Source organism: Natrix helvetica (genome assembly GCF_964273705.1).
Source record: "Natrix helvetica genome assembly, chromosome: 5".
NCBI classification, from domain to species: Eukaryota; Metazoa; Chordata; class Lepidosauria; order Squamata; family Natricidae; genus Natrix; species Natrix helvetica.
This window is the reverse complement of record NC_138551.1, coordinates 30,737,317-30,761,635: the sequence shown is the minus strand read 5'-3', so window position 1 is coordinate 30,761,635 and position 24,319 is coordinate 30,737,317. Positions and strand designations below refer to the sequence as shown.

The following is a 24,319-nucleotide window of genomic DNA, read 5'->3' as shown; positions in this document are numbered from 1 at the left end:
GGCATACCCTTTTCCGCTCATTCTGGAGGCTCCGCCCCTTCTCCTGGGCCCCGCCTGCCCTATATAAAGAGGCGGAGCTCCGGAAAGGGAGCCACTGTCTGGAAGGGGCTGTTGGTGAGGTGGGCTGCAGGACTGAGAGCGGCACCATGGCAGGTAAGCCCGAATGACGCGCTTTTCTTTATCTCCCACACACACACACACACACCCGGAAGGAGGCTGGCAGCGCGTCCTTTTGGCGACGGCTGCCTTCGTCGTCAGTTGCGGAGAGCGGGTCATACATCCGCCCGAGTTTCCTCTCCGCCCAGCCGCCGCGGGTCCGGCGTTATCTTACAGCCACAAGTGACTTGACAAGCCGAAGCAGCTGCGGCACTTCCTCGTTCCCTGCTGGGCCGGCAAAGGAAAGGAGAGCGGCGCTCGCTTGGCCCGGGCGGCTGGCGGGAGCGCTCGTCCTCGGGAGACCTCGGGCTGCCCTGTTTTACGCATGGCGGCTCCTATTTTTAGGCTGGCGCGTGAGCCCTTTCTCTCCCCCCCCCCCCCCCGGGAGTAGCGTGCAAGGAGTGCAAGTCAGCGTACGCTGTCTTTCTTTTGGGGGGGGGATGTCTTCGGAGCAAGGTCTGGGCACGTGCGGGTGACGGGCACCGGCGGCCAAATAGAAAATAAAACTCTTGTAATGTGTGGATGGCTGCGCGCATATGCGCTTTACCTCCTCTTAAAGTGACAGCCTTGTTTTGTACCGCTCGGGCGAACCCCGTAGGGCACAGATAGACCGTTCTGTGGGGTTGGTCGATATGATGTGTCAGCTTTTCTCTCTCTTATCTTTGGGCTGATTAAAAACAAATCTACCTGATTGGGTAGAAGAGGCGCCATGTAAACGAGATTAGATGTTTGAAAACGATAAATCTGCTCTATGGTAGAATTTGCCAGTTAGCGTTTCTTATCTAGGGATGCAGATACTGCAATCACTGTTTGTAGCCTCCTACCATTATGACTAATGACTGTCATTAAGTGTTGTATCTTATGATTCTTGATGAATGTATTCTGTTTTATTTTTCTTTATGTACATATGCACCAAAGACAAATTCCTTGTGTATCCAATCACACTTGGCCAATACAGAATTCTATTCTATTCTATTCTATTCTAATGGTCCTGGGGACCAATGGTGTGATGGTCCACGATGCAGATGTGGCCAGAGACACTCTCCTTAATGCCATCAGGCCCTTCATTTTCATAATTTTTTAATTATGAAGTGTTGCAAGCAGAGCTCTGGACTATAAATTGGCTGCATAAACTTTTTCAAGAAATACATTTGGTGGCTATCCACCTTCTTCCCAAAAAATGACAATGGTAAGTAAAAGTGATAAGGAACATAGTCAGTTCCAAGGGGCCGTTACCCGAATATTAATTTTTAAATTTGATACTTTAACACAATCACTAGCCCAATGTCCTACAATACCAGTTTAGGGAGCCTGAATGTGTCAAAATGTGAACTATACCCATGGTTGAAACATGTTAAGAATACACATTTAAGCCTTTGGCTTGTTCACTTTCAAGGTGATGCACAAGTGGGTTGCTGAGGTCCCCAAAAGGGTAGGAATCTACTGTTTCAGATTAACTATTCAGCCAGAAGAACTTTCTTCCAATCACAATGCCAGCTACACAGGTTATGTAGATGATAACATATTCCCAAAGATTTGAGGAATAGTTACTGTGGCACTGAGGTTTCTTTCTACCAAAGATTAGCCTTTCTTGTGATTGCTCTGCAAAAGCTTAGCCTTTACTGATTCTGCTATCTAGACCACAATTCAAAACCTTGGATAGGTATGCCTGTAATATCTCACAGTGTGCTAAATGTTTACATGTACCTTTGTACCTTTGTTCTACCGCAGGTAGCTCTACCTTGAGATTTTAGCCTATTGGCCAATGCAAGCTGTTAAGATTTGTACCCATCTAATCACTGACATAAGCATTCACTAAGTGAAGCCTTGGCATTTCTTGTTTTACTTTATTTGCATGAATGAGGCCTTGCCTTCTGCATTCATCCATTGTTAATATCAACCCTAACATCCCCTGGCCATAAACCAATTCAACTCTGGAATGCTTCTATGCATAAATTATATGACTTGGTTTCAGGCATGTGTGCTGTCTTGTGCTGAGTCAAGATATAGTCTATTTGATGTTGTATTGTGTGCTTTGGGAATGGTCTTTTCATTATTGCTGCCTAATCCATTTAACGCCATGTGCCAGGGATTAAAGTTTTTTGAAGCACTTGTTCATTTTCTAAATTGCAGCATAATCTTAAGGGTGCTTTATTTAAAAAAAATACCTCGAGCTTCTGATGACTTAATGGACATGGACATGTAGTTTTCTTACTATAGTAAGCTTGACATTGCTTTCTTGCAGGTTGTGTTTTGGTACCCTGGTTCAACCTATGGGCATAAAATTACTCAGTGGTCTTCCATCCAAATACTAATCAAGTCTGACCCTGCTTTCCAGGCAAGGTCAGCCAAGTGCTGCCACCTGTTGAAAAAAGGGTGTCTTGTGACATTGTACATGGCTATTGTCTGCCTCTCTGGAGGTGAGTGTGATGGAAGGTGCAACTAGAAAAGGAATTGGAGAGGGGAGAGGGATCTCAGCAGTAGCACTGCAGTTTCTCAAAGAGGAGGTAGGACATTCCAATGAGAACCCCAAAATAAGAGTGGGCAGTCCAGGAGGTTTGGGAGAAAAAATTAAAAGCCACACGATAGAACCATGATGGCGAACCCTTGGCACGCGTGCCAAGGTGGCACGCAGAGCCATTTGTTAGGGCACGCAGCGCGTTGGCCTGTCAGCTTCTTTTGAGGTCGTTCTTTTGCCCTCCAGAGGTCAAAATTCGGCCCTATGGACAAACCGTAAGTGACCATTCCCGAACTTCTGGGTTCCCTGTAGGTCCATTTTTCGCCCTTCGGAGGCTTCAAGGAAGCTCCTGAAGCCTCCAGGAGGGCAGGGGAGGCTATTTTCACCCTCCCCAGGCCCCTAGAAAGCCTCTGGAGCCCGGGGAGGGTGAAAAAGCCACGGCAAAAGCGGGGGCGCTGGTCGCGCATGCATGCTCACACAGGGGGGGCTGTTGCGCACATAGCATTACGCCCATGCACAACTCCTCTGTGCTCCCCCCCGCTTTTGGCACGGGAGCCAAAAAAGGTTCGCCATCATTGCCCTAGAATCTCTTAGGATATATCTATTATGTTAGACAATTGTAGATTTAGCCTGGTGTGATGCTGTCTATTGGATGTGAACAAATAAAGTATTGGACTAGCTTGGATTTCACTGTGTCATCTTTGGGCTTGGGCCTGACAGCTAGTGGTAAAAGGCGATTGTAATGGCCAATGTTAAGATAGCCTTGAGTTTAAGCTAAATTATGTTTTCTCTTGATTTTTCCAAAATCTGCGTGGATTTATAGCAATAAATGGAAATTGAATTTAAAGCTTCTTATTGTGGTGTTACTATAAAGTGACGTAAGTAATGAACACTCTTGAGTAACATTCTTACGTTTATATTGATAAGTTTGATTTTATTAATGACCTTTGGGATAACTAAAATCCCTTGGGAATAAAGCATCTTTAGAAACATTACATTGGAAAATATTTTGGATTATGTGTACAGTAATTATATACACAATACTCTTCAATACTAAATGGTCTAATAGTACATCAAGTTTAGTATATACATTCAGAAATATAAGAGTTTGCTATGCTAGATGCTGGATTATATCAGATTTTCTCACTATTTCCTATTGTGAACTTGTTGTGAATTTGTGTATGCTGATAAACAATAGAAGCAATTTAACACCTAATTTATGCCGGCAAATTCATAAAATATGCATTTTGTTAAATTTTCTTAAATATATATATTAGTGATCTGAGTTGTATTACATTGCTGTATTGGTTTGTTATTTCAACATAATCATATATAATCCATAATAATCCTGTAAAATAACACCAATTTAGCTAAAACATGGTATTAGTATAACAAATCTCTTTATACAAAACATATTTTTATAAAATTGTCATTGATATTAATAAAAATAAATATTTTCTATATGGTAATGTTGTTAGATTTTTTCGGGAGTCTTTTATTTTTTTGTTCTTGTTTCTATATTGGTCCTTGACCAAAATAAAAGATTGATTGATTCTACAAAATTATTTTATAAACATTTATACAAAACCTATTGAACACTAAACATTACCAATTTGTAATTAATATTCAGTTTACCTTTCTTTAGTAAAGAGCAAATAACATGTATTTTCCGCACACCAACAACACTTTGAGGTAGGTTGTATTGAGAGAGAGTGATTGACCCAGTCTCACAGCCAGCTTCCATGCCTAAGGTAGGAGTAGAACTCAGAGCTTCCTGGTTTCTAAGCCAACACCTTAACTAATGTACCAGACAGGCTATTCATTCCTTCCTAAATTATAATTACAGGATACAAGTGCCAGTTTATCACACTTTTAACTTTCAGCAGTAAGAAAGTACATTAGTTAGAACCTTGTTCAGACTCTGATTTAAACACAAAATTCCAGCTAGGTTTTCAGATTGAAAGGACAAGACTTTTGTATGCAACTAATGATAACACTGAATTAGCTGGTTTCAGCCTCTCATCTATATTTCAGTTGCTATCTACTGACAGAGCTGAAATATCTCCGGGTTAGGCTGCCTATAATTGCTCTGAATAATAATTTCTAGATGTAATATGACTTGCTTACCAGGTAGATGGCTAAGGCCTGTAAGGCTTTCTCTCAAACAGATTAGCTGTTCACAATGAGGATGTATTAGTGAGACATGTAAAAAGTCTTTTTTCCCTTACCAACGTTGCATCATCTTCAAATATTTTCTTTTCATCCAACAGAGCAATTGATTATGGAAGCTCACAATGGGGGGGGGGGGGTATGTACACTCCAAAAACCATTCCTGGGCACACAACCACTACAATTGGACGGGTGTGGTAGTTATGTAAATACATTCAAGTAATGATTTTATGCATAAGGAATTAAAATACACCGTTGAGTTTATCAGCTTGCTTATGATAGACATCTCAGGACACACATGTGGAGATGATCAAAGAACCAGTTTTGATATTCCATTGCAAAATTGGATACGTATAAACATGTGGTCATTGCGTCAGGAGGGCATAATGTAGACTAGGCTGGTCAGCTCTAACCTGCCTATAAACATTTAGATAATGTGTTCCATGGGGAGAAATTAATGAATTTGTAGAAACTTCTTTCTCCTACAACCCACTAAGTTAAATCCCATGCAAAAGTAGCACACAATGCATTTAATTAGAAATCCACTTGGTGTGTATACTTTAAACTTATGACAGCCAGTGTATTTTGCACAACTTGAATTGCTAAACACATTTCCTAATAATTTCACTGACATAGAAGTTTCCTATTTCCAGATATTTTGAAATTTGATAGTTTCATCTCCACAAAAGTATACCTCTGCAACAGCACAAAAAGGGACATGGTATCCAGTAACGTGTGGCAAGCATGTCCCTTTGAATGATTTCTGTTTAAGATTGTATATTTTATTGTTTGCTCCTACATTAGTCCATTGTCACAGGAAAGACAGGAAAGAAAATAAAAGTGTTCTTTGTTAGGATTAAATTACTACCAGTGGATGATGTTTGGTCCTATTCTGCAGTAAGAACTTTTCAACACGCATGTTCTACCACTATTGGTTAGGTAATTGTAGATATCAATTGCATTAAGATATGCATGAGTTTTTTATTTATTTATTAAAATTATAAATTTAATAAATATATTTTACATTACATTACATAGCAGTAATTATCAGCCTCAGCTCTATTGCCAAAGCCAAAAGAGGGTGGCAGAATGTCAGGTCACCTTCATCTTCTCTAATCTAGTATGTTCCTAAACTGATCAGCCAAAGGTTTCTTGGAATCCCATAGAAAGCCAATATTTTATGCTCAAAAAATGTTTTATTTATTTGTCATATGTATATAGCCACCCATCTTGCAATCAAGTGACTTATGCTATATGGATATATAGGTCAGTGATGGCGAACCTTTTAGACATTGAGTGCCCAAAGTGCACGCACACCCAAACTGCAAGGCGTGGGCGCATGAGCAGCAGAGACCTGAAACACAGCTGGGGCAAAGGCACACGAGCCCACAGAGAGGGCTCTGCTTGCCACCTCTGGCATGTGTGCCATAGGTTCTCCACCACTGATATAGGTACTGTAGTCCTCAACGTATGACTAACAAGCAGTCAAAAATGGCCTCGGAAAAAGTAACTTATGACTTGTACACATATTTATGACTATAGCACCACCCCTGCAGTCATGTCATCACAATTTAGGCACTTGACAACCAGTTCATGTTTACAACTGGTTGCAGTATGCTATGGTCCTGTAACCCTAATCTGCAACCCTTTTTTTCAGTGGTGGGCTGGATTCACTTAATGTCTGCATTGTTTGCTTAATGTGATTTTGTTAATGTCCGAGGTGATTTATTTAATCATTGTAAAAATTGGCTTAAAATTTGGACCGATTCAACTTATGACAACAACCACTTATGATGGAAATCCCAGCCCCAGTTGTGATTGTAAGTCAAGTACTACTTATATAAATACAGTCATTCTTTTTCACCCAAAAAGTAAATCCTATCTTTCTGGAACTGCTGCCAGAATAAAATGGAGTTATGGATCCCTAAGAATACACTATGTGCAATGACAGGTCTTTTCCCTATAATGAAATGTGTGTCTCTTTTCCTTAAGACCAATCTTTTGTGACACTAGCCACAAATGATTCCTATGTAAAAGGAGCACTTGTCCTTGGATCATCGCTACGGAATTACAGAACGACAAGGAAGTTGACAGTATTGATCACTCCACATGTATCGGATGCAATGAGGTGAGTTGCCTGATGCACTGTGGCCATCCAACCCTCAGGGAAAACATGCACCCGAAGGTCAAGTGGGAGCTTAGTTAAAAATAAATGCAGCTGGGTGAACTTTCCCTTAAGAGGGAAGCCTTTTAACATCTTCCCTGAATATAGTTGAAAGATTTTTGCTTTCAAAAAGAATGGATGTTGAAAATAATGCAGGACCAAGATTTTAACAACGGGGGATGTTTATAAAGATGAGACATTAGACTGCTTACTCTTAATGTAAACAAGAAAGACAAGTCTATTTATGGACAACTAAGGTAGTGTTAGTGTGTTAGCTGGTTTCATTAGTCATAGTTATTTCCTAATTTAAGGCTAATTTAACTTGTAGCCTGAATTCTAAATGTCTTGCTAAGGATATGAGGAACTTCACTACATTTTCAAGCTTGCTCAAATATTTGCATAATGAGATTTGTGGCTTGCTGTGCTAAATCTTTAGCTGTTATATCAAATGCTACGCAAGACATCTCTTCTTGATGGAGGGCAAGGTGTTTAAATTTGTTTAAAGTTTTACATAAATGGAACATTTAAAAAGAACTTACTCTTCTCTCCCAGTCTAAATAAATACCTGTGGTAGAAATACCTTCAATTCCAGGAGAATCTTTAAAGGCAAAAATTATGCCAGAATTTTAATAATTAAGATCTTCAGCATATGTTTCATGAGCAGTTGGACAAAAGTCATCTATTAGCTAGAAAGGAAGCAGCAGTGATCTGCTGTAGGGAAGTGACAGTAAGCCTTCTAGCTCCTTCCTGCACAACCGTGAATCTTAGTAGAATCTAGGTTAAAATTGGTAGAGAGGAAGTACTTCAGTATTGCCTGGTTGCCCAGGACTTCTGCTTTTGTATTGAGTAACAGAGAAGAAAGCAGTAGTATAAAAAAGATCTTTGTACATCATTCTATACATTGTTGGAGCTTTTTAGACCCCTAAATTTTAAAAGGTGATTTAGTAATTCAATATTTTAGATTTAAAACTTCAAAAATACCATTATTCTTATTTTAGTGTAAACTCAGCTAACTAGAAATTTCCAATTTTGTTGGTAGAATTTGTTACCTGTTCCTGCTCCTGCTCTGTGATTGCATCTCTATTCTGGAACACAGTTTATCTGGATTTTTTTTCTTTTTTTCAGCATACCTCTTTTCTATTTTTGCAAATGCTGAATCATTATCAATGATTGGTTATTGTTAATAATTTTGAGAATTTTCAAACCTCATCAGTTTTCTGTGGGTATGTTCTGCAACCTTACTATAGTCTTAGCTACTGCCCAGAAGTCATTCCATAAATGCTAAAAGCTCCATAATTCTTTAGTTTAAAATAGCCAGTTGACTTATCAAGAGTGTAGGTCTTTCTAACCCATCTGTTTGTGTAGCTCTGAGAGCCTGTCAGTACTACTAATCCACCACCTTTCAAGTGCATTATCTCAAGACTGCATTCCTATACACTTTAAGTTTGAAATATACTACAGGGGGATAAACAGTTGCTGTCAGGAGAATCTATTTCAAGCAGATTCCTATAGGCTCTTGCAGAAATAGGATATAGAAGTCTGCTTTCTTACAGGTTCTGGGGATAGTGTAGACAGTTATGGGATGAGTGTGAATGGCATTGAGTATTGATGTAAACCATGACCATTCCTTTCAATAGGACAGTCTTAGAAAAGGTCTTTGATGAAGTGAAGCTGGTGGATGTTTTGGACAGTGGTGATTCAGCCCATCTTGCACTATTGAAAAGGCCTGAACTTGGTGTTACTTTGACAAAACTCCACTGCTGGGAGCTAACACAGTATTCAAAGTGTGTGTTTATGGATGCAGACACAATGGTATGTCTTTCTTGCTGCTGATAATCCTTTTTAGTTGTGTTGGTTTGCAGTTCATGTTAGAAAATAGTAATTTATATGCCACATAGTGAGATGCCTTTTGATTTGCACCACTTCAGATATATGTAATATTAATATATAGAATATTTATTCCATTATCATGAACCAAAGTATTTTAAAGAATATCCTATAGCTTATACAAAACTTGTTGAATTCCTCATACCGCACCTTACCTTACATACCTAAATATTTCCATTATTTTCGTACCATAATATTATGTGTTTAATGACAGGGTGGCTCAGTGGCTAAGACGCTGAGCTTGTAGATCAGAAAGGTCCGGAGTTTGGCGGTTAGGATCCCTAGCACTGTGTAACGGAGTGAGCTCCCGTTACTTGTCCCAGCTTCTGCCAACCTAGCAATTCAAAAGCATGTAAAATGCAAGTAGAAAAATAGGAACCACCTTTGGTGGGAAGGTAACAGCATTCCGTGCGACTTTGGCATTTAGTCATGCGAGCCACATGACCATGGAGACGTCTTCGGACAGCGCTGGCTCTTCGGCTTTGAAACAGAGATGAGCACCACCCCCTAGAGTCAGGAACAACTAGCACTTATGTGTGAGGGGAACATTTACCTTTACCTATTATGTATTCCTTTCATATATACATATATTTTACTACTGTTATCGATTTACTCTGTGGCATGTGCTAAATAAATAGAAATATGTAGAAACTGCATACTTTGCTACAGCAAATTATGGCTTCATCCATTGCATTAAAAGCATCTACTTTTCCATGCATCTAATTGCCCTGTTGATGAACAGGCAATAATTTAAGGAAAAAGTCAGACTGCCCCAGATTTCTGGGGTAGTGCTAGATATAGAAATATACCCATTATCTAGAATGCCTAGTCTCTTATCTTTGCCATATAGACAGGATTCTTCCAAACAACTTTAAAATGAGGAAGGAAAATAGCTCATGGATTGTGAATTGAAATGCCTTCAATTAACTTTGCTTCCAGAAATAACTCTATCAACATTAGTAGATCTAAATGTAATAACAATGTATTTTAAGCGGAAATTGCCATTCACTTTGCTGGTGAATAATACATTTGTACCTGCAAACAATTTCTTCCCTCTTAGGTCTTGTCAAACATCGATGAACTTTTTGAAAGAGAAGAACTTTCTGCAGCCCCAGATCCAGGCTGGCCTGACTGTTTCAATTCCGGAGTTTTTGTCTATAGGCCTTCCATTGAAACATTCAATCAACTGTTACAACTTGCCACAGAGAAAGGCAGCTTTGATGGTGCGTATCTCATTTGTTCTGGATGATGGGAAAATCTTGTATTTAAAGCCTGGGTATACGTTAAATCAGATTATTCAAAACAAATCTGCAGCAAATGTGTAATGCTTATAGAACGGAATACTTCTGAAGCTTTCAGTAGATGGGGTTTTATTTCAATGGACCTGAAGGTATGAAACATTAATAAGATTTCCTAAAAGTGGAGTAAAAAGGAAGTGGGTATCTGTCAATAAAGCAGCTGCGTGTGTATTATTACAGTAAAAATTGCAAATATGTCTTTCAACAGACCAAGAATCATTACCTAAAGGTAGGTAGACTAGGGCAGTGTGTTCTGCTTCTTCTAGAAAAATAACAGACCAGTGTTATTTTTCAAGCCATAATAACGTGGTTAGATAAATGCATAAAGAACCACAACATCCATCTGCAACAATATCAATGCACACTGCTATTGATCTTTCTTAAAGGGAGACCTGATGAGAACATTCCTAGCATTGGAATTTGAAGAGGTCATTTAAGTCATCAAGGCTGGTTCCCGCATCCGTGTAGAAACCCCTTTGCTTCTAGCTTTTGTTTGAATACAACCCTGCAAAGGGGAACTTTCAGCTGCATCTCCAAGTAATTAGATCTGTTGGTTGTCCTATCACTCAGAAATTTGTTTTCTTGTTAACCTAAGCCCATATCGCTTCAGAATCTGATTTCTGGTACCTTAAGCCCATCAATTATATATTCTACACTTAAGAATAAAAAAGTAACTCATCTGTATGCTACAGCTCCATAGTGGTTGTCCCTACTTTCCAGAAATGTTCCAAGTAGTTCTGAAGTGTTTCCAATTTCAAACAACCCTAATTTCATTTCTGGACACTTCCAAAATGGTTGGAACAGGATTGGAGTCAAACTAGGGCATTTCAGGCGTAAGACATTTTGAATTTGGAACATTCTTGCAAAGAACAGGTTTCAATTTTCCGTGTAAGACTCCTTTAAAAGAATATCATCTTATCTCCCACCAATCTTTCTAGGTAAGAAAATGCCTAAATGGAACAGGGAGGGCAAGTTGCTGGTTTGACAGTTGCTGTGAATGCACTTGGGGTGGTTTGATCATGTCAGCCTTTCAAGTACAGATGTCCAGCACTCAAAGAAAGAGGGCCACTTATCATTTGAAACTTCCAAGAGTGTCATAACACTTGCTGAAATGCTACAAAAGTTACCAAAAACAAAATAGTGGGTTTTAAAAAGAGTCATTCCCCCCCCTCCCTTTTCCTTTGAATTCCAAAGAAGACTGGCCTGGCTCACTAGAAATGACTCACTTATGCAACAATTCTTTACTTGATCCTTTGCAGCTACATGCTTTGCAGCATGGCCAGCTAGAATCTAGAAGAAAATCATTGCGGATAGAAAGTGAGAATGTACTGTAACATTTTGGCCTGTTTATTTGTTTCAATAATCCCTTGCCTGAAGGAGAATGGTTTTGGGGGCTTTTAATCTCTACAATTCGACCACAATCTTTTGCATACAGAAAGCAAGAGCCTAACATGAAAAAAGCTACAGTAGTATTTTCTTGGTACTGTTTCTATTATAACTCCCATCACCCCTGACCATGTTGTTTGAAGCTGTAGTATACAGATTGCAGAGTCAATTTGCACAATATTGGCTCAATGGACACTTAGCTTGATTCTCTTTGCAGAGAATTAGGAAACCGTTTCTCTGTTGTAAGCTACCTGCAGTTGCCTGTAGGCGAAAATAGTGGCAAATAAATTTAATTAATAAATGCTATTTTTCTGAATAAGAAGTCATAAACATAGTAAAAATTATAATAAGATTTATAATGAAATAAAAGTTAAAATTGAATAAAATCCAGTTTGGTCTGGTGGTTAAGGCACCAGGCTAGAAACCAAGACTCTGAGTTCTGGTCCTGTCTTAGGCATGAAGGCCAGCTGAGTTACTTTGGGCAAATCATTCACTTTCAGCCCAATAGGGTGGTCTTGTTGGGAAAATAGGAGGGAGACAAAGTATTAGGTATGTTAGCCACCTTGAATTATTTATAACTATAATAAAAGTTTTTAAAAATCTAGAAACAGCCCTTTTTCAGTGCAAAGACAGGCTGATGTAGTTCCCTTCTTCAAAAAAGGAAAAAATAATGGATCCAGGAAACTACAGACCTATCAGCCTGACATCAATACCTGGGAAGATTCTGAAAAAGATAATCAAGCAACAAATCTGCGAACACCTAGAGGTTTGTCAAAATAAGATCATGCCAGACAACTCTTATTCATTTTTGACAATGTAACAAAATTAGTGGACCAGTGAAATGCTTTTTGTAATTTACTTGGACTTCAGTAAAGCATTTGATAAAGTAGACTGCAATCTATTACTTGATAAGATAGAAAAATGTGGGTTAGACAACATCACCATATATGGATTCGTAACTGGCTGACTAACTGTACTCAACGTGTAGTCCTTAATTGAACTGTACCTACAGTACATGGAGAGAAGTATACAGTGGGGTAACCCAAGGGTCTATCTTATGCCCTTCAATATCTCCATCAATTATTTAGATGGCAGATAGAAAGGAAACTAATCAAATTTGCAGATGACACTAAGCTGCCAGGAATAGCCAACACTGAAGATGAAACTCAAATACTTTGGCCACCTAATGAGAAGGAAGGACTCACTAGAGAAGAGCCTAATAGTGGGAAAGATTGAGGGCAAAAGAAAAAAGGGACGACAGAGAATGAGGTGGCTGAATGGAGTCACCAAAGCAGTAGGCGCGAGTTTAAATGGACTCCAGAGGATGGTAGAGGACAGGAAGGCCAGGAGCAGCATTGTCCATGGAGTCACAATGGGTTGGACATGACTTCGCAACTAACAACAAAAACCCAGGACTAAGCAGAAATTTCCTAAAAGCACAATTAATCAGTGGAACTGGTTATACGCAGGCGTTGTGGATACTCCAACACTGGAAGTTATTAAGAAATTAGACAACCAGTTGTCTGAAATAGTATAGGCTTTCCTTCTTGAGCAAAGGGTTGGGCTACAGGACCTCCAAGGTCTTTTCCAACTCTGTAATTCTGGATTCTGAGCCTATGTATTTTACTGTATTTTGGAAATGATCCATAAATGGTCCATAAGACAAAGGCTTGTTATCTCTGTAGAACAGAATCTTTATTACTTGCTTGATTATAATTGCTCCTAATGTGAAATTGCCTTCTGGGGGAAGTGTCTGTGCTGAAAATTATGTGGGAGATGCCTTTTTGAGGAACTATATTGAATTGTAAAAGGGGGGTGAAAAGATTGCATAGATGTATAATGAATGGGCATATTTTTGGTATTATTCACACGTGTACTGTTGCGTTCCCTCTGCTAAAATATGCGTGAAAATTAGGTTACAGTACTGCAGACAGTTTATCACTGGAATTCTTCCCTTCCCTCCCCCCACTCCATAAGAATAGACACATGCTAAAGCTTCATTCATGTGAACTAAACCTGCTGCTTTTTAACTTTAGGAGTTGCTTGTGTTAGTTGGTAGAAACTAACTTCCAAATATCCAAAGAAGCTGTCTTGGTTGCCTAAATTTTGTTGCTTTTCAGTAGATTTATTTGTGCCTCTTTTAAACATGGAGTACAAAATGGAAAACAAAGTCTCCCCTATGAAATAGCAAGAGTTATTTAGGACTCTACTTTTGAGCTTCTTTTTTCTCATTTAAAAGTTAAGTCCTAAATTATTCTTGGCTTTTTCAGATGACTTAATTAATGAGTATTGGCACTAGTTAAACTGGCAGAGATATTAGATGGCTTTCATTAACAATTAAGATTGCATGGTTCTTGTCTCAAGCAAAACACAAACAGAGATCTTGTGTTTCCTCTGATTATATTATCTTAATATTACCTTCCTTGGCTATCCCCTAAGTTTATTTTGACATTTATCCCAGAATGCAAGCATATTGAATTTCACTTAAAAATATTACCAAGGGGTATGTTTTGGCAATAACCATGGTATTCTGAGAACAAATTTCAGACAACAACTCTTTCTGCTGTGGGAAATTGAAATAGAGATGCCGTTTCCTTAGAAATATGTTAAGTATTTGGGTCTTTTCCATTCTATGTTCAATATGCCCTGAATCTTAAATTGGTACAGCAAATAGAATTGCCAGACTTGAAATTACAAATAGCGTTAGATGCACTCAGACCCAGTGTTGTAATGTGTTTCAGCTTTATGCTTAGGACTGTGGAAAGAACATTCCTAATCTTACTCTGACTTGTAAAATGAAGATAACTCTCTTTATTTTAAAGATAGAAATTATATAAATCAAGTGTACTAACTTTCATATGTGAATCAAATTTGATCTTGACTCTCTCTGGTAGAGCCAACCAAAACTTATTGGGGTCTTCTAAGTTTTGATGTGTCTGTATCAATAGCAGTATTTAATCTTTATTGAATAAATAACTTTGCAAAGTATTTAAGTGAAAAGTCCCAATTCTTAATTTTTGTATATCAATCCAAGAAGCTAGGCTGCTTCTAAAATGTTGTCGTCACTTTGTTGCTCCTTATTCTGTTTGCTAAACTGAGCTAAGCACGTTGGCCTGAATGATTGTTACTTGACGTCTGTTGCCTTATAAAATAATTTGAAAGAATGAAGTTTGATATATGCAACCCCATCTGGGCTCCCTGAAGCTAGTGTTCTGATAAGATGCCAAGAGTTGGAAGCCTTAAATATGAATTCATTATGAGTCAGGGATGCTTGTAGAAGAAGTCAGTGCATGGATGATCACATCCTTCATTGAAAAAAACAACTGATAAATAGCTGTGGTTAAGACAAAAATCACTGCTCAGAAAGGTTCGGTTTTAATCATTTACATCACTATTGAGCATATTCATTGCTCCTAATGGTTCTATTTTTAGAACTAAGCAGGTTTTTGAAAGTAATATCTTTTATTTGCGAAAATAGGTATATACCTCATAAAGCAATTTTTAAACTGATTTCCACCAGAAAAATCTTTATTCATACTTCGGAAATAATTAGATGCTCCATCTTCACTTCAATTAATTAATTATGAATGTTTGGAAAGCTGTCTCGTTCGTTACCAAACAGGGTTTTAAATTGTATTAATAAACTTGTTAAATTTAGTTCAACAAAACTACCAAACTAATACTGCAGATCAGACGTACACATTTCTGATTTTCTGGATTCATTTTATGTATAGTATGTCAAGAATATTTGAAACTGATTTTTAAAGACTTTTTAAACGATTGCTTTTTCTTTGACTAACCTGTCTCTCTCTCACTCTCTCTCTTCTTCCCTCCCTCCCTCTTTCCCTCCCTCAGGTGGGGACCAGGGTCTGTTGAACACTTTCTTCAGCAGTTGGGCAACTACAGATATTAGCAAGCATCTCCCATTTATTTATAACTTAAGCAGCATTTCTATTTATTCCTACCTCCCAGCATTTAAAGCGTAAGTAGATGATTATGCACACAGACAGGGTAGGCTGAACTATTAAATATGCATGATTTGATATTCATTCTGTGTTACTACTACTTCCAGACTCAAATAGTGTGATAGGAATTATGCTACTTGCTCTTGATGGCAAGGCAAGTACCCCCACAGCTAAAATGAGAATAAAACAATTGACATGTTTACTGTATGTCTTATAATAGGTAATATACATCTGTATCCAACCTTAGTTGTTTTTTTCTTCAGAATGAATAATCTGAATTAGATGGTTTTCTTAGAATCATTCTAATGTTATGTTATCACTCCTTTGTTTGATCTCAGCAGAATAAGCCAGAAAAATTTAAAAGAACTATCACTACAGTTCTTTGAGTGGTTATCTATGAATTTATGCCACTGCATAGAACCCCACCAGTTATATGAATTCACAGATGACTGTACAAAGAACTGCACTTACAGATAAGACATCAGCTCTTTATTGTATTCTCAGTGATTCACATAAGAAAGACTAGCAAGCTTTTAAGCTGGAGGAAGACCTGATTAGCATAAGATAATCAAAGAGGGTGGCATTTCCAACAGCTATAACTTTCTGTAATGCTGTGAAAAGATGATGGACTTAGTCTATGTGGTTGTCTAGCACAACTTCAGTAAGGCAGAGTCCCAGAGGAAGAGTGCAGTAAGTGTAGATCAGAAGAGAACATGGATGCTTAACAAATAAACTTGTTTGCTGCCCAAAACCACTTGTCTGAGATGGGTGGCTATAAATTGAACAAATACATAAATTTATTTAATAAATTTGAAAAGCTCAATCTGACTATTATGAAATGCTGAAAGGCAAGACCACACCCTTTAAAAGGTCATCGAAAGACAAGAAATAACTCTATCTAAGCAAAACTATCCTATATTGTATGGTGTGGAAAGAAAGCCTATGTTTTCTACAGCTCTAAAAGCTGGGAGAATGTAGGCAAGATGTCTTCAACAAATACAAGACTGACTTTAGAACACTGACCTCAGCAAATGTTTATGTAACTCAGAAGAAGGCATGCCAGGCTGAAATAAAAAGGTGGAGTTGTCTCACTGTAGCATCCTGGAAGAAAGAGTTCTGTGGATGAGATAGTGACATTTAATCTGTCTGTTACATTCACTCAAAGGAACAATTAGGTGACTGTTAGAAGAGAATATTGTAGCGGAAAGATTGCTTCGTTCTTGATGTTTTTGTGAGTTGTTCTAGAAGTACCAACTGAGATTGTGAAAGATTACTGCTAAGGATGTGCCCTAAAAATATAAATAAAACTGACTGAAAGCAATGATATCTTTCGAAAGTACAGTCGACATAAGAGCTGCAAGTGGTACTTCAGAGTGCTGAAAAAGATTTAGCGAATTTCAGGTATTCTTATGTATGAAATGATGTCCTGGAAGAGTAGATTTTTAGGGAGGCTTGCCTAGAATTCCCCATCTTTCCTTGCCTGAAGAGTTGATGGTGAAGACTGGACAGTATTAATGGAAGCCCAGTGTGGATCTGATAAAATTGGCCCTTATGGAGAACTCCTTATGGAGAATTATGAAGGCATAATTTATTTAAAAGTGAAAAAAGACAGTTCCTGAGATACCTTATAGAGCTATATAGTTATAGATATATAATTTTATAAGGTCAGGAAACCCACAATGTATATGCCTATTTAAGGAGAGAAGTTTGCTTGTGTTATTCATTTCACTTATGAAAGGGGTCCTTAAGACCAAAGGTCAAATGCTTCATTATTCCTATTTTTCTCCCATGTTTTAGCTGAAACTTTTAAAAAAATACTTTTTTAATCTTCAGATTTCAATGGCACAATCTCAGGGTGCTCTTGGTGCCACAAAATCGAGACTATGGCAATGTCTTACTTTTTCCCCTGGTATAATCTACCTTGGTAGTACGTTCATTTCTGAAGTACTCATGTTTCGTATTAAATTGTTAATTGCTGGCATTAGGTTATCTCAGGGAAAGCCAAATCTCTTTAAATTCTGCCAAATTCTGAGAGAATCAGAAGCAAGTGTGCAGTTGTAGGAACAAATCTCTAGGCAACATTGAATGATGATGAATTTAATAGAGCAGCTGACGTAAGCAGTTTTCATTAAAACAGTGTTTAACTAACTGTGTCTTATGATCCGAGTGTCATGAGATGCTGTCAGGTTAAAATTAGTGCCCTTATTTTGGGATCTTTATGCAAACTGGAATGAATACATTGTACTCAGTGGCTGGTGGAAAGAGTGTCTGGCTTAGTGAATGGAATTGTGATGTAATTGTGATTGCAAGCAGCTCCTCTTACAACATGAAGTGTACTACAAAGAATCCTACATTCAGATTTGAGCTACATGGAGTCCTTCAGTTCCATTCTTGTAGCTCTTGTGGCATTCTGACCATGATTGATGAAATGTTAGAGCAGGAGGTTCTTCCCCTTTGAAGTAGGGAACAAAGTACAAATAAATTATAAGCTCATAAATAGGTATATCGTGGTTTTAAAAAATGAAAATCTGACCAGATTCCTTCTCAGTCCTAACCAAATTTTAAGCCTGGCCATGCCTGATACTAGCATGCCATTAGAGCAGGCTAATCAACTGTGCCAAATGCATCAGCTCCTGGAATGAACTTACATTTTGTTATGGTCACATTGAATGCTTTTTAAATATGGAGAATGTATATTTAAAAGAAATAGGTGTGAACTCAAAATTTAAAACAAAGTATTTTCATATAATACCAAAGAGATGAAAATCGCCTATTTAGGGGGATGTTTTACTCGGGAAAAGAATGGAGAATGTTGAATAGTCAATGAACAATGTTTAGAATAATTATTAATTTATTAAATAACACACCAAATCAACTTGTTTTTCACATACAATATTTAAGACATCTTGTAGAACTGGTTTCCTTTCATGTTCAATTTCAAACACTCCTTGTTCTATTATGCTGTCCATCAAATTAATAAAGGAATTCAGGATTATGCACAGATACTTTATTAAGACTTGTTGATATGCTAGTATTTCCAATATTGTATTCTAGTATATCATACAAATAAAAGTAAATGGGATTAAAAGTAATTCACAATATCAAGCTATTGATACCCAGGGTGGAATTTCTGATCACTTCTCAGGGATAAACTTCAGTGATCTTCAGTTTGTAAGTTCTTGCTGTTCACTGATAAGAAACAAGTTGAATTAATCTCAGGGGTTGCCACAAAGAAGAGGGAGTCAAACTATTCTCCAAGGCACCGGAGGGTAGAACAAGAAGCAATGGGTGGAAACTAATCAAGGAGAGAAGCAACTTAGAACTGAGGAGAAACTTCCTGACAGTTAGAACAATTAATCAGTGGAACAGCTTGCCTCCAGAAGTTGTGAATGTCCCAACACTGGAAGTCTTTAAGAAGATGTTGGATAACCATTTGTCTGAAACGGTATAGGGTTTCCTGCCTAGGCAGGGGGTTGGACTAGAAGTCCTCCAAGGTCCCTTCCAACTCTGCAATTGTATTGTATTAATTATGGAAATTGATGTAACCATATGGCACTGATTTTGATTATTTCACTGCAGCCTTGTGCTTCACTACAAGGTCTGGCTATGGCAGGGGTGTCCAAACTTGGCAACTTTAAGACTTGTGGACTTCAACTTCCAGAATCCCTGGAATTCTGCTGGCTGGGGAATTCTGGGAGTTGAAGTCCACAAGTCTTAAAGTTGCCAAGTTTGGACATCCCTGGGCTATGGTAAAGTCAGTAAAGGTGTTTTTCTGATAGCCATAAGAATTCAGATCCATACAAAATATTGAACTTAATATTGTATATAACTTTTAACAATTATTATGCAATTATTCTTCCAAACTATATGTAATGGATATCCACTCCTCTATTAAGATGCTATGACTTTACCCACACCTAAAGGTGACCTCTTCTTTTGACAGGTTTGGGATGAATGCTAAAGTTGTGCACTTTCTGGGCAGAGTGAAACCATGGAATTATACTTATGACTCCAAAACAAAAAGTGTCAAAGAAGACGCTCAAGATCCCACAATGATTCATCCAGAGTTCCTTAATATGTGGTGGGACACTTTTGTCACAAATATCTTACCATTATTACAGCAGCATGGTGTAATCAAAGATACAGCTACTGGTGTAAAGGCGGTATGTCTCATAAATGGACATTCTCTACTTTAATGTGGGATATAGAAAATATTTCTTTTTTGGCTTGGAATTGAGTTGGTTTGAAGCTAGCATGTTTGCTACAAAAACAGCTTGCAACTGCATTAGCTAGTGAGCTAATAAGTATTGCAACATTTTTCTGCTCCCCATAAATGCAGCACATTGATCTGCTTCTTATTAGAGGACCAAATAATAGTTCTAGACTGTTCCTAAGGGGTTAGGAGATAGCCAAAACAAATATGGACAAGCCTGCATTTATGGCTTTACTAACCAGATTGTGGTTAAAATAGGTGTTTGGAGAATGGGAACATGAGAAGTATTTATCCTACAACAGATAAAGTTTGAACAGGAATAGAGGTTATAGATTCCAGAGGTCAATGTTCAAGGGAAAAGAAATATCTTAAATAAATTTACAAGCTCATATCTCCTGAATCTCTCCACTTTAGTCAAATCATGCTTCCCTATCATCCTAAATATAGTTAGCAATGACTTATTTGAAATGCCGCCGACATGTCCCTAAAATCTACTATTTTCTCCAGAACTCACAGGAAATGTTATAGAGCAAAGAAATAATGCAGACAGGAAACATTTTCCCATCCTGATCATCCATTCATATAAGATTGTATCTTCCAATACAAATGTAGCTTATACCACACTTTGGTGCTAGAACATGAAGAAAATGCCAAATGAATTTTCAAGGCACTTCCAGGACAGGAAGTACATACATTAAAATAGGGTCAAATGTTTTGTGCTGACTCATCAAAACCAGTGGTATTCTGCACTCCCCACCATTATCATTGCCATCATTCTATCTACCCCAGATAGAATGGTTGTGTTTACTTTCACTCAACAGAACTTTGAAAATGTCTACAAGGAATCTGAAAGTGTTTGATATTAATGCCAGTTCTTTACAATGGATTTGCATACTTTGTAAATCTATGTAGCTGATTTCAAGAATTTCCTTGAAGCATTCGTGATTCCTCTATATTTCTTCAGATTAGGCATATCCTAGAGCACTGTTAAATTCCAGCAGGCACCATTTAAAACTCTTGCATTTTTAAATCAACTTTAAAGGACCCAGTTCTATTAATTCTCATTAAATGTTGATTCAGATTGCAATATGTACCTAGGCCTCTCAAGATTTCATATCCTGCACTATGCTTGGCATCTAGTTATTTCTCTTAAAAGAAAATTTCTAGTAAATTGCAGTCAATAAACAGACCACGGAGATGCCTGCAGGGGCACATCTGCTCTCTATTATGAACTGCTGTCTCTGATAAATTGAGGGTGAAGGGTGGTATTGTGCCAACTGTCTTAAAATTTGTGTTACAACACTCTTATAATAGTGCACCTACAAAAATTGGGGTTTTTTTACAGATGTTTTTACATATCTTGCCAGTTAAAATAACGATTCTGCCTTCTCATGCATTCAGGCTAGTCATGCAACATTGCTTATTTGAGCTTGATATACAGAAAACAAAATAATTATATTCTTAATCCTGTGACTAAACATACTAATCTATTCTTGAGCTATGCTTTCTATTGTCTGTATTTCAACTTTCTAATGAACTATTTGCAGCTGTCGGGCTTGGTCTATACACTGGCTTTCTCTTGTGGCTTCTGTAGAGAGGTATGAAGAACTTAAACATAACTACCTGTCTGCTATTTCATTGACCCAGATACTCTTTTTATTTATGTATTCATAGCTCTTTAAGTTGCATAAATGGTGCTTGCTGCTTTGCATGAGACCTCATTGCTTTTCTTACCTTCTGCTTGGTTACTTTATATATATATATACTTTTTTGAGTGTATAATTGTGCTTCTCCCATTTATCTTTTCCTTTTAGGAAGAAGTAACAGAGGCAGTGTCCCACCTGTCACTTTCAGCAGCAGCAATGCCACATTCGCCACCATCACCACCAGCTATGTCCTCAGAAGAACGTAAAGAAAAATGGGAGCAAGGTCAGGCTGACTACATGGGAGCAGACAGCTTTGACAACATCAAAAAAAAACTTGACACCTACCTCCAGTAAAAGCACTTGTATTTGCTCCCCCAAATATCAGCAATACAAGGACTTGTTTCAGAGCTGTAGCAACTAGAAAAGTCAGCTAGGGTCAATTAGGTTTGCCAGAAGCGTTGCCACTGCTCAACTGAAGTCTTTTGGTAATACTGCGGGTAAGAACTGAGCAAAAGCTGTTTTAAGTATGAATTCTTGTGCCAATCATGTGTCCAACAGTCAGATCTTTTTCTTTTGCTCAAAAACTCATGGATATGCCTGCAAAGAACCTGGGAACAGGACACTGCACTGGCCTGAAACATACTACTTAGACCTAAAAGACTGTGCATTACCTCTCCTTCCTTTCACACGTGCACACCAATACATTCTGCTTGCTACAATAAAATAATGGCTAGAGATTCAGGCAGCTATAATGGAAGAGCCTTACAATACTAGCATATGTATATGCAACTGGGTAACTGTAAAGTTACCTTTCTGCCAGTTCCAGCCATTTCTGACCAGATTTCTATGCACAAAACTACAGCATGGCAAATGCTTTTGTTCAGTTCTTTGTATGACTGAGACAAGTAAATCTGTGAACTGTAATGGCACTCAAAAGTACAAAATAAAACATTGTTGAAAGTTGTCAACTCGTCAAGTGGCAATAAAATCTGTGACCCTCTGAAGTCTCTTACTTAGCATTACTTAGCACAGTAATCTGCGTCATCAACACACTCTTCAAATCAATACCACTGAGGATTTCTTAAAAGTTGATCTGGGGTATGCCTGCTTTCCATTGAAATGTGTGTGTTCTATTTAAAAGAAGCTATGTTAAAGGCCACACAGGATGTGTACATTGAAAGCTCACCTGGGTAACACTTTGGAACTGGGAAGGAAATAAAGAGAGGATAATGCTATCATAAGACGGTCTCAGAAGTTCTGACTCTATACAGGCTGGAAATTTCTACACACTTACGCATATCCACGTTAACTTTAAAACACCAGAACAACCTTTAGTAAATTATTATCCTCAGTAATTAGAATACTTGACAGATTAAACAATACTTTTGAATGGCTAAAACATCCTCCACAATGCGCTGATAATGTTTTAATAGGCAATATTGATATTGAATAGTATTCCATCAATCGTACACCCAAGATGCATGGGGAGAACAGCACTAAACCTCTAGATGTGAGACTCGTACTTGCTATCCTCTTATAAGCTGGACAAAAACAAAGGCATGTTACTAAATTAGGTAAAATTTGTTTTTCATTATAGTAATAATATAACCAATTACCAAATTATCTTCTATTTTCCAAATTCCAATAGCCAAAATATCCTGCCCCTAAGAGTTAAGCAGCATAAATTCTGGGGATTTTCTGAAGTATTTGAAAGGGAAGAGTATTTGAAAAAATAAAAGTACAACCCAATGAAAGCTGAGTATATTTAGTCCTATCAAAGACACTGACTAAAGATGGAATTGCGTTTTATTTTAGAAAATGTATATTGCCGCCTGCTCACACATGGCGACAAGGTAGCTTACACGGATATAAAAACCATAGAAAAAGAAACATAAAATAAATTAGTAATATAACATACAAATACAATAATACATACAATACAATAATACAATACAATAATACAATAGTAGAGTTGGAAGGGACCTTGGAGGTCTTCTAGTCCAACCCCCTGCCCAGGCAGGAAACCCTATACCGTTCCAGACAAATAGCTATCCAACATCTTCTTAAAGACTTCCAGTGTTGGGGCATTCACAACTTCTGGAGGCAAGCTGTTCCACTGATTAATTGTTCTCACTGTCAGGAAATTCCTCCTCAGTTCTAAATTGCTTCTCTCCTTGATTAGTTTCCACCCATTGCTTCTTGTTCTACCCTCAGGTGCTTTGGAGAATAGTTTGACTCCCTCTTCTTTGTGGCAACCTCTGAGATATTGGAATAATGCTATCATGTCTCCCCTAGTCCTTCTTTCTCTTAAGCTAAACATACCCAGTTCCTGCAACCGTTCTTCATATGTTTTAGTCTCCAGTCCCCTAATCATCTTTGTTGCTCTTCTCTGCACTCTTTCTAGAGTCTCCACATCTTTTTTACATCGTGGCGACCAGAACTGAATGCAGTATTCCAAGTGTGGCCTTACCAAGGCATTATAAAGTGGTATTAACACTTCACGTGATCTTGATTCTATCCCTCTGTTGATGCAGCCTAGAACTGTGTTGGCTTTTTTGGCAGCTGCTGCACACTGCTGGCTCATATTTAAATGGTTGTCCACTAGGACTCCAAGATCCCTTTCACAGTTACTACTACTGAGTATGGTATCACCTATACTGTACCTGTGCATTCCGTTTTTGTTGCCTAAATGTAGAACCTTACTCTTTTCACCATTGAATTTCATTTTATTAGATAGTGCCCAATGTTCAAGTTTGTCAAGATCCTTCTGTATCTTAAGCCTATCTTCTGGAGTGTTGGCTATTCCTGCCAGACAGCACACATTCATACATTTAATGGGTTCCATCCCGCTCTAGGTTCCCCAGGTCCGCTGATAGAACCATGTCTTCAGCACCTTCCAAGAGTGTGTGTGTGGGGAGGGGGAGGAGCAGTCTAATGTGTGGGGGAAAAGATGTTCCAGAGAGAAGGCCCTTCTAGA

General features: G+C 38.1%; 1 protein-coding gene across 2 annotated transcripts; it reads left to right on the top strand.

Annotated features, from left to right (window-relative positions):
• The first annotated feature begins 38 nt into the window (after positions 1 to 38).
• Positions 39 to 22,346, top strand: GYG1 (glycogenin 1). Of its 2 annotated transcripts, XM_081953494.1 has the most exons (8): positions 39 to 153; positions 6,776 to 6,911; positions 8,585 to 8,759; positions 9,895 to 10,057; positions 15,374 to 15,500; positions 19,427 to 19,646; positions 21,244 to 21,294; positions 21,511 to 22,346. In XM_081953494.1, the coding sequence occupies exons 1-8, from the start codon at positions 147 to 149 to the stop codon at positions 21,694 to 21,696; spliced, it is 1,065 nt and encodes a 354-aa protein (XP_081809620.1). In that variant the 5' UTR covers positions 39 to 146; the 3' UTR covers positions 21,697 to 22,346. The 2 variants fall into 2 exon arrangements, with proteins under 2 accessions (XP_081809620.1, XP_081809619.1); XM_081953493.1 differs by lacking the exon at positions 21,244 to 21,294.
• Positions 22,347 to 24,319: the final 1,973 nt, after the last annotated feature.

Coding starts and splice junctions, on each gene's coding strand:
- GYG1 (XM_081953494.1), top strand. Junction 6,912..8,584: donor CATGTATCGGATGCAATGAG/GTGAGTTGCCTG, acceptor TCCTTTCAATAG/GACAGTCTTAGAAAAGGTCT. Junction 15,501..19,426: donor TACCTCCCAGCATTTAAAGC/GTAAGTAGATGA, acceptor TTCTTTTGACAG/GTTTGGGATGAATGCTAAAG.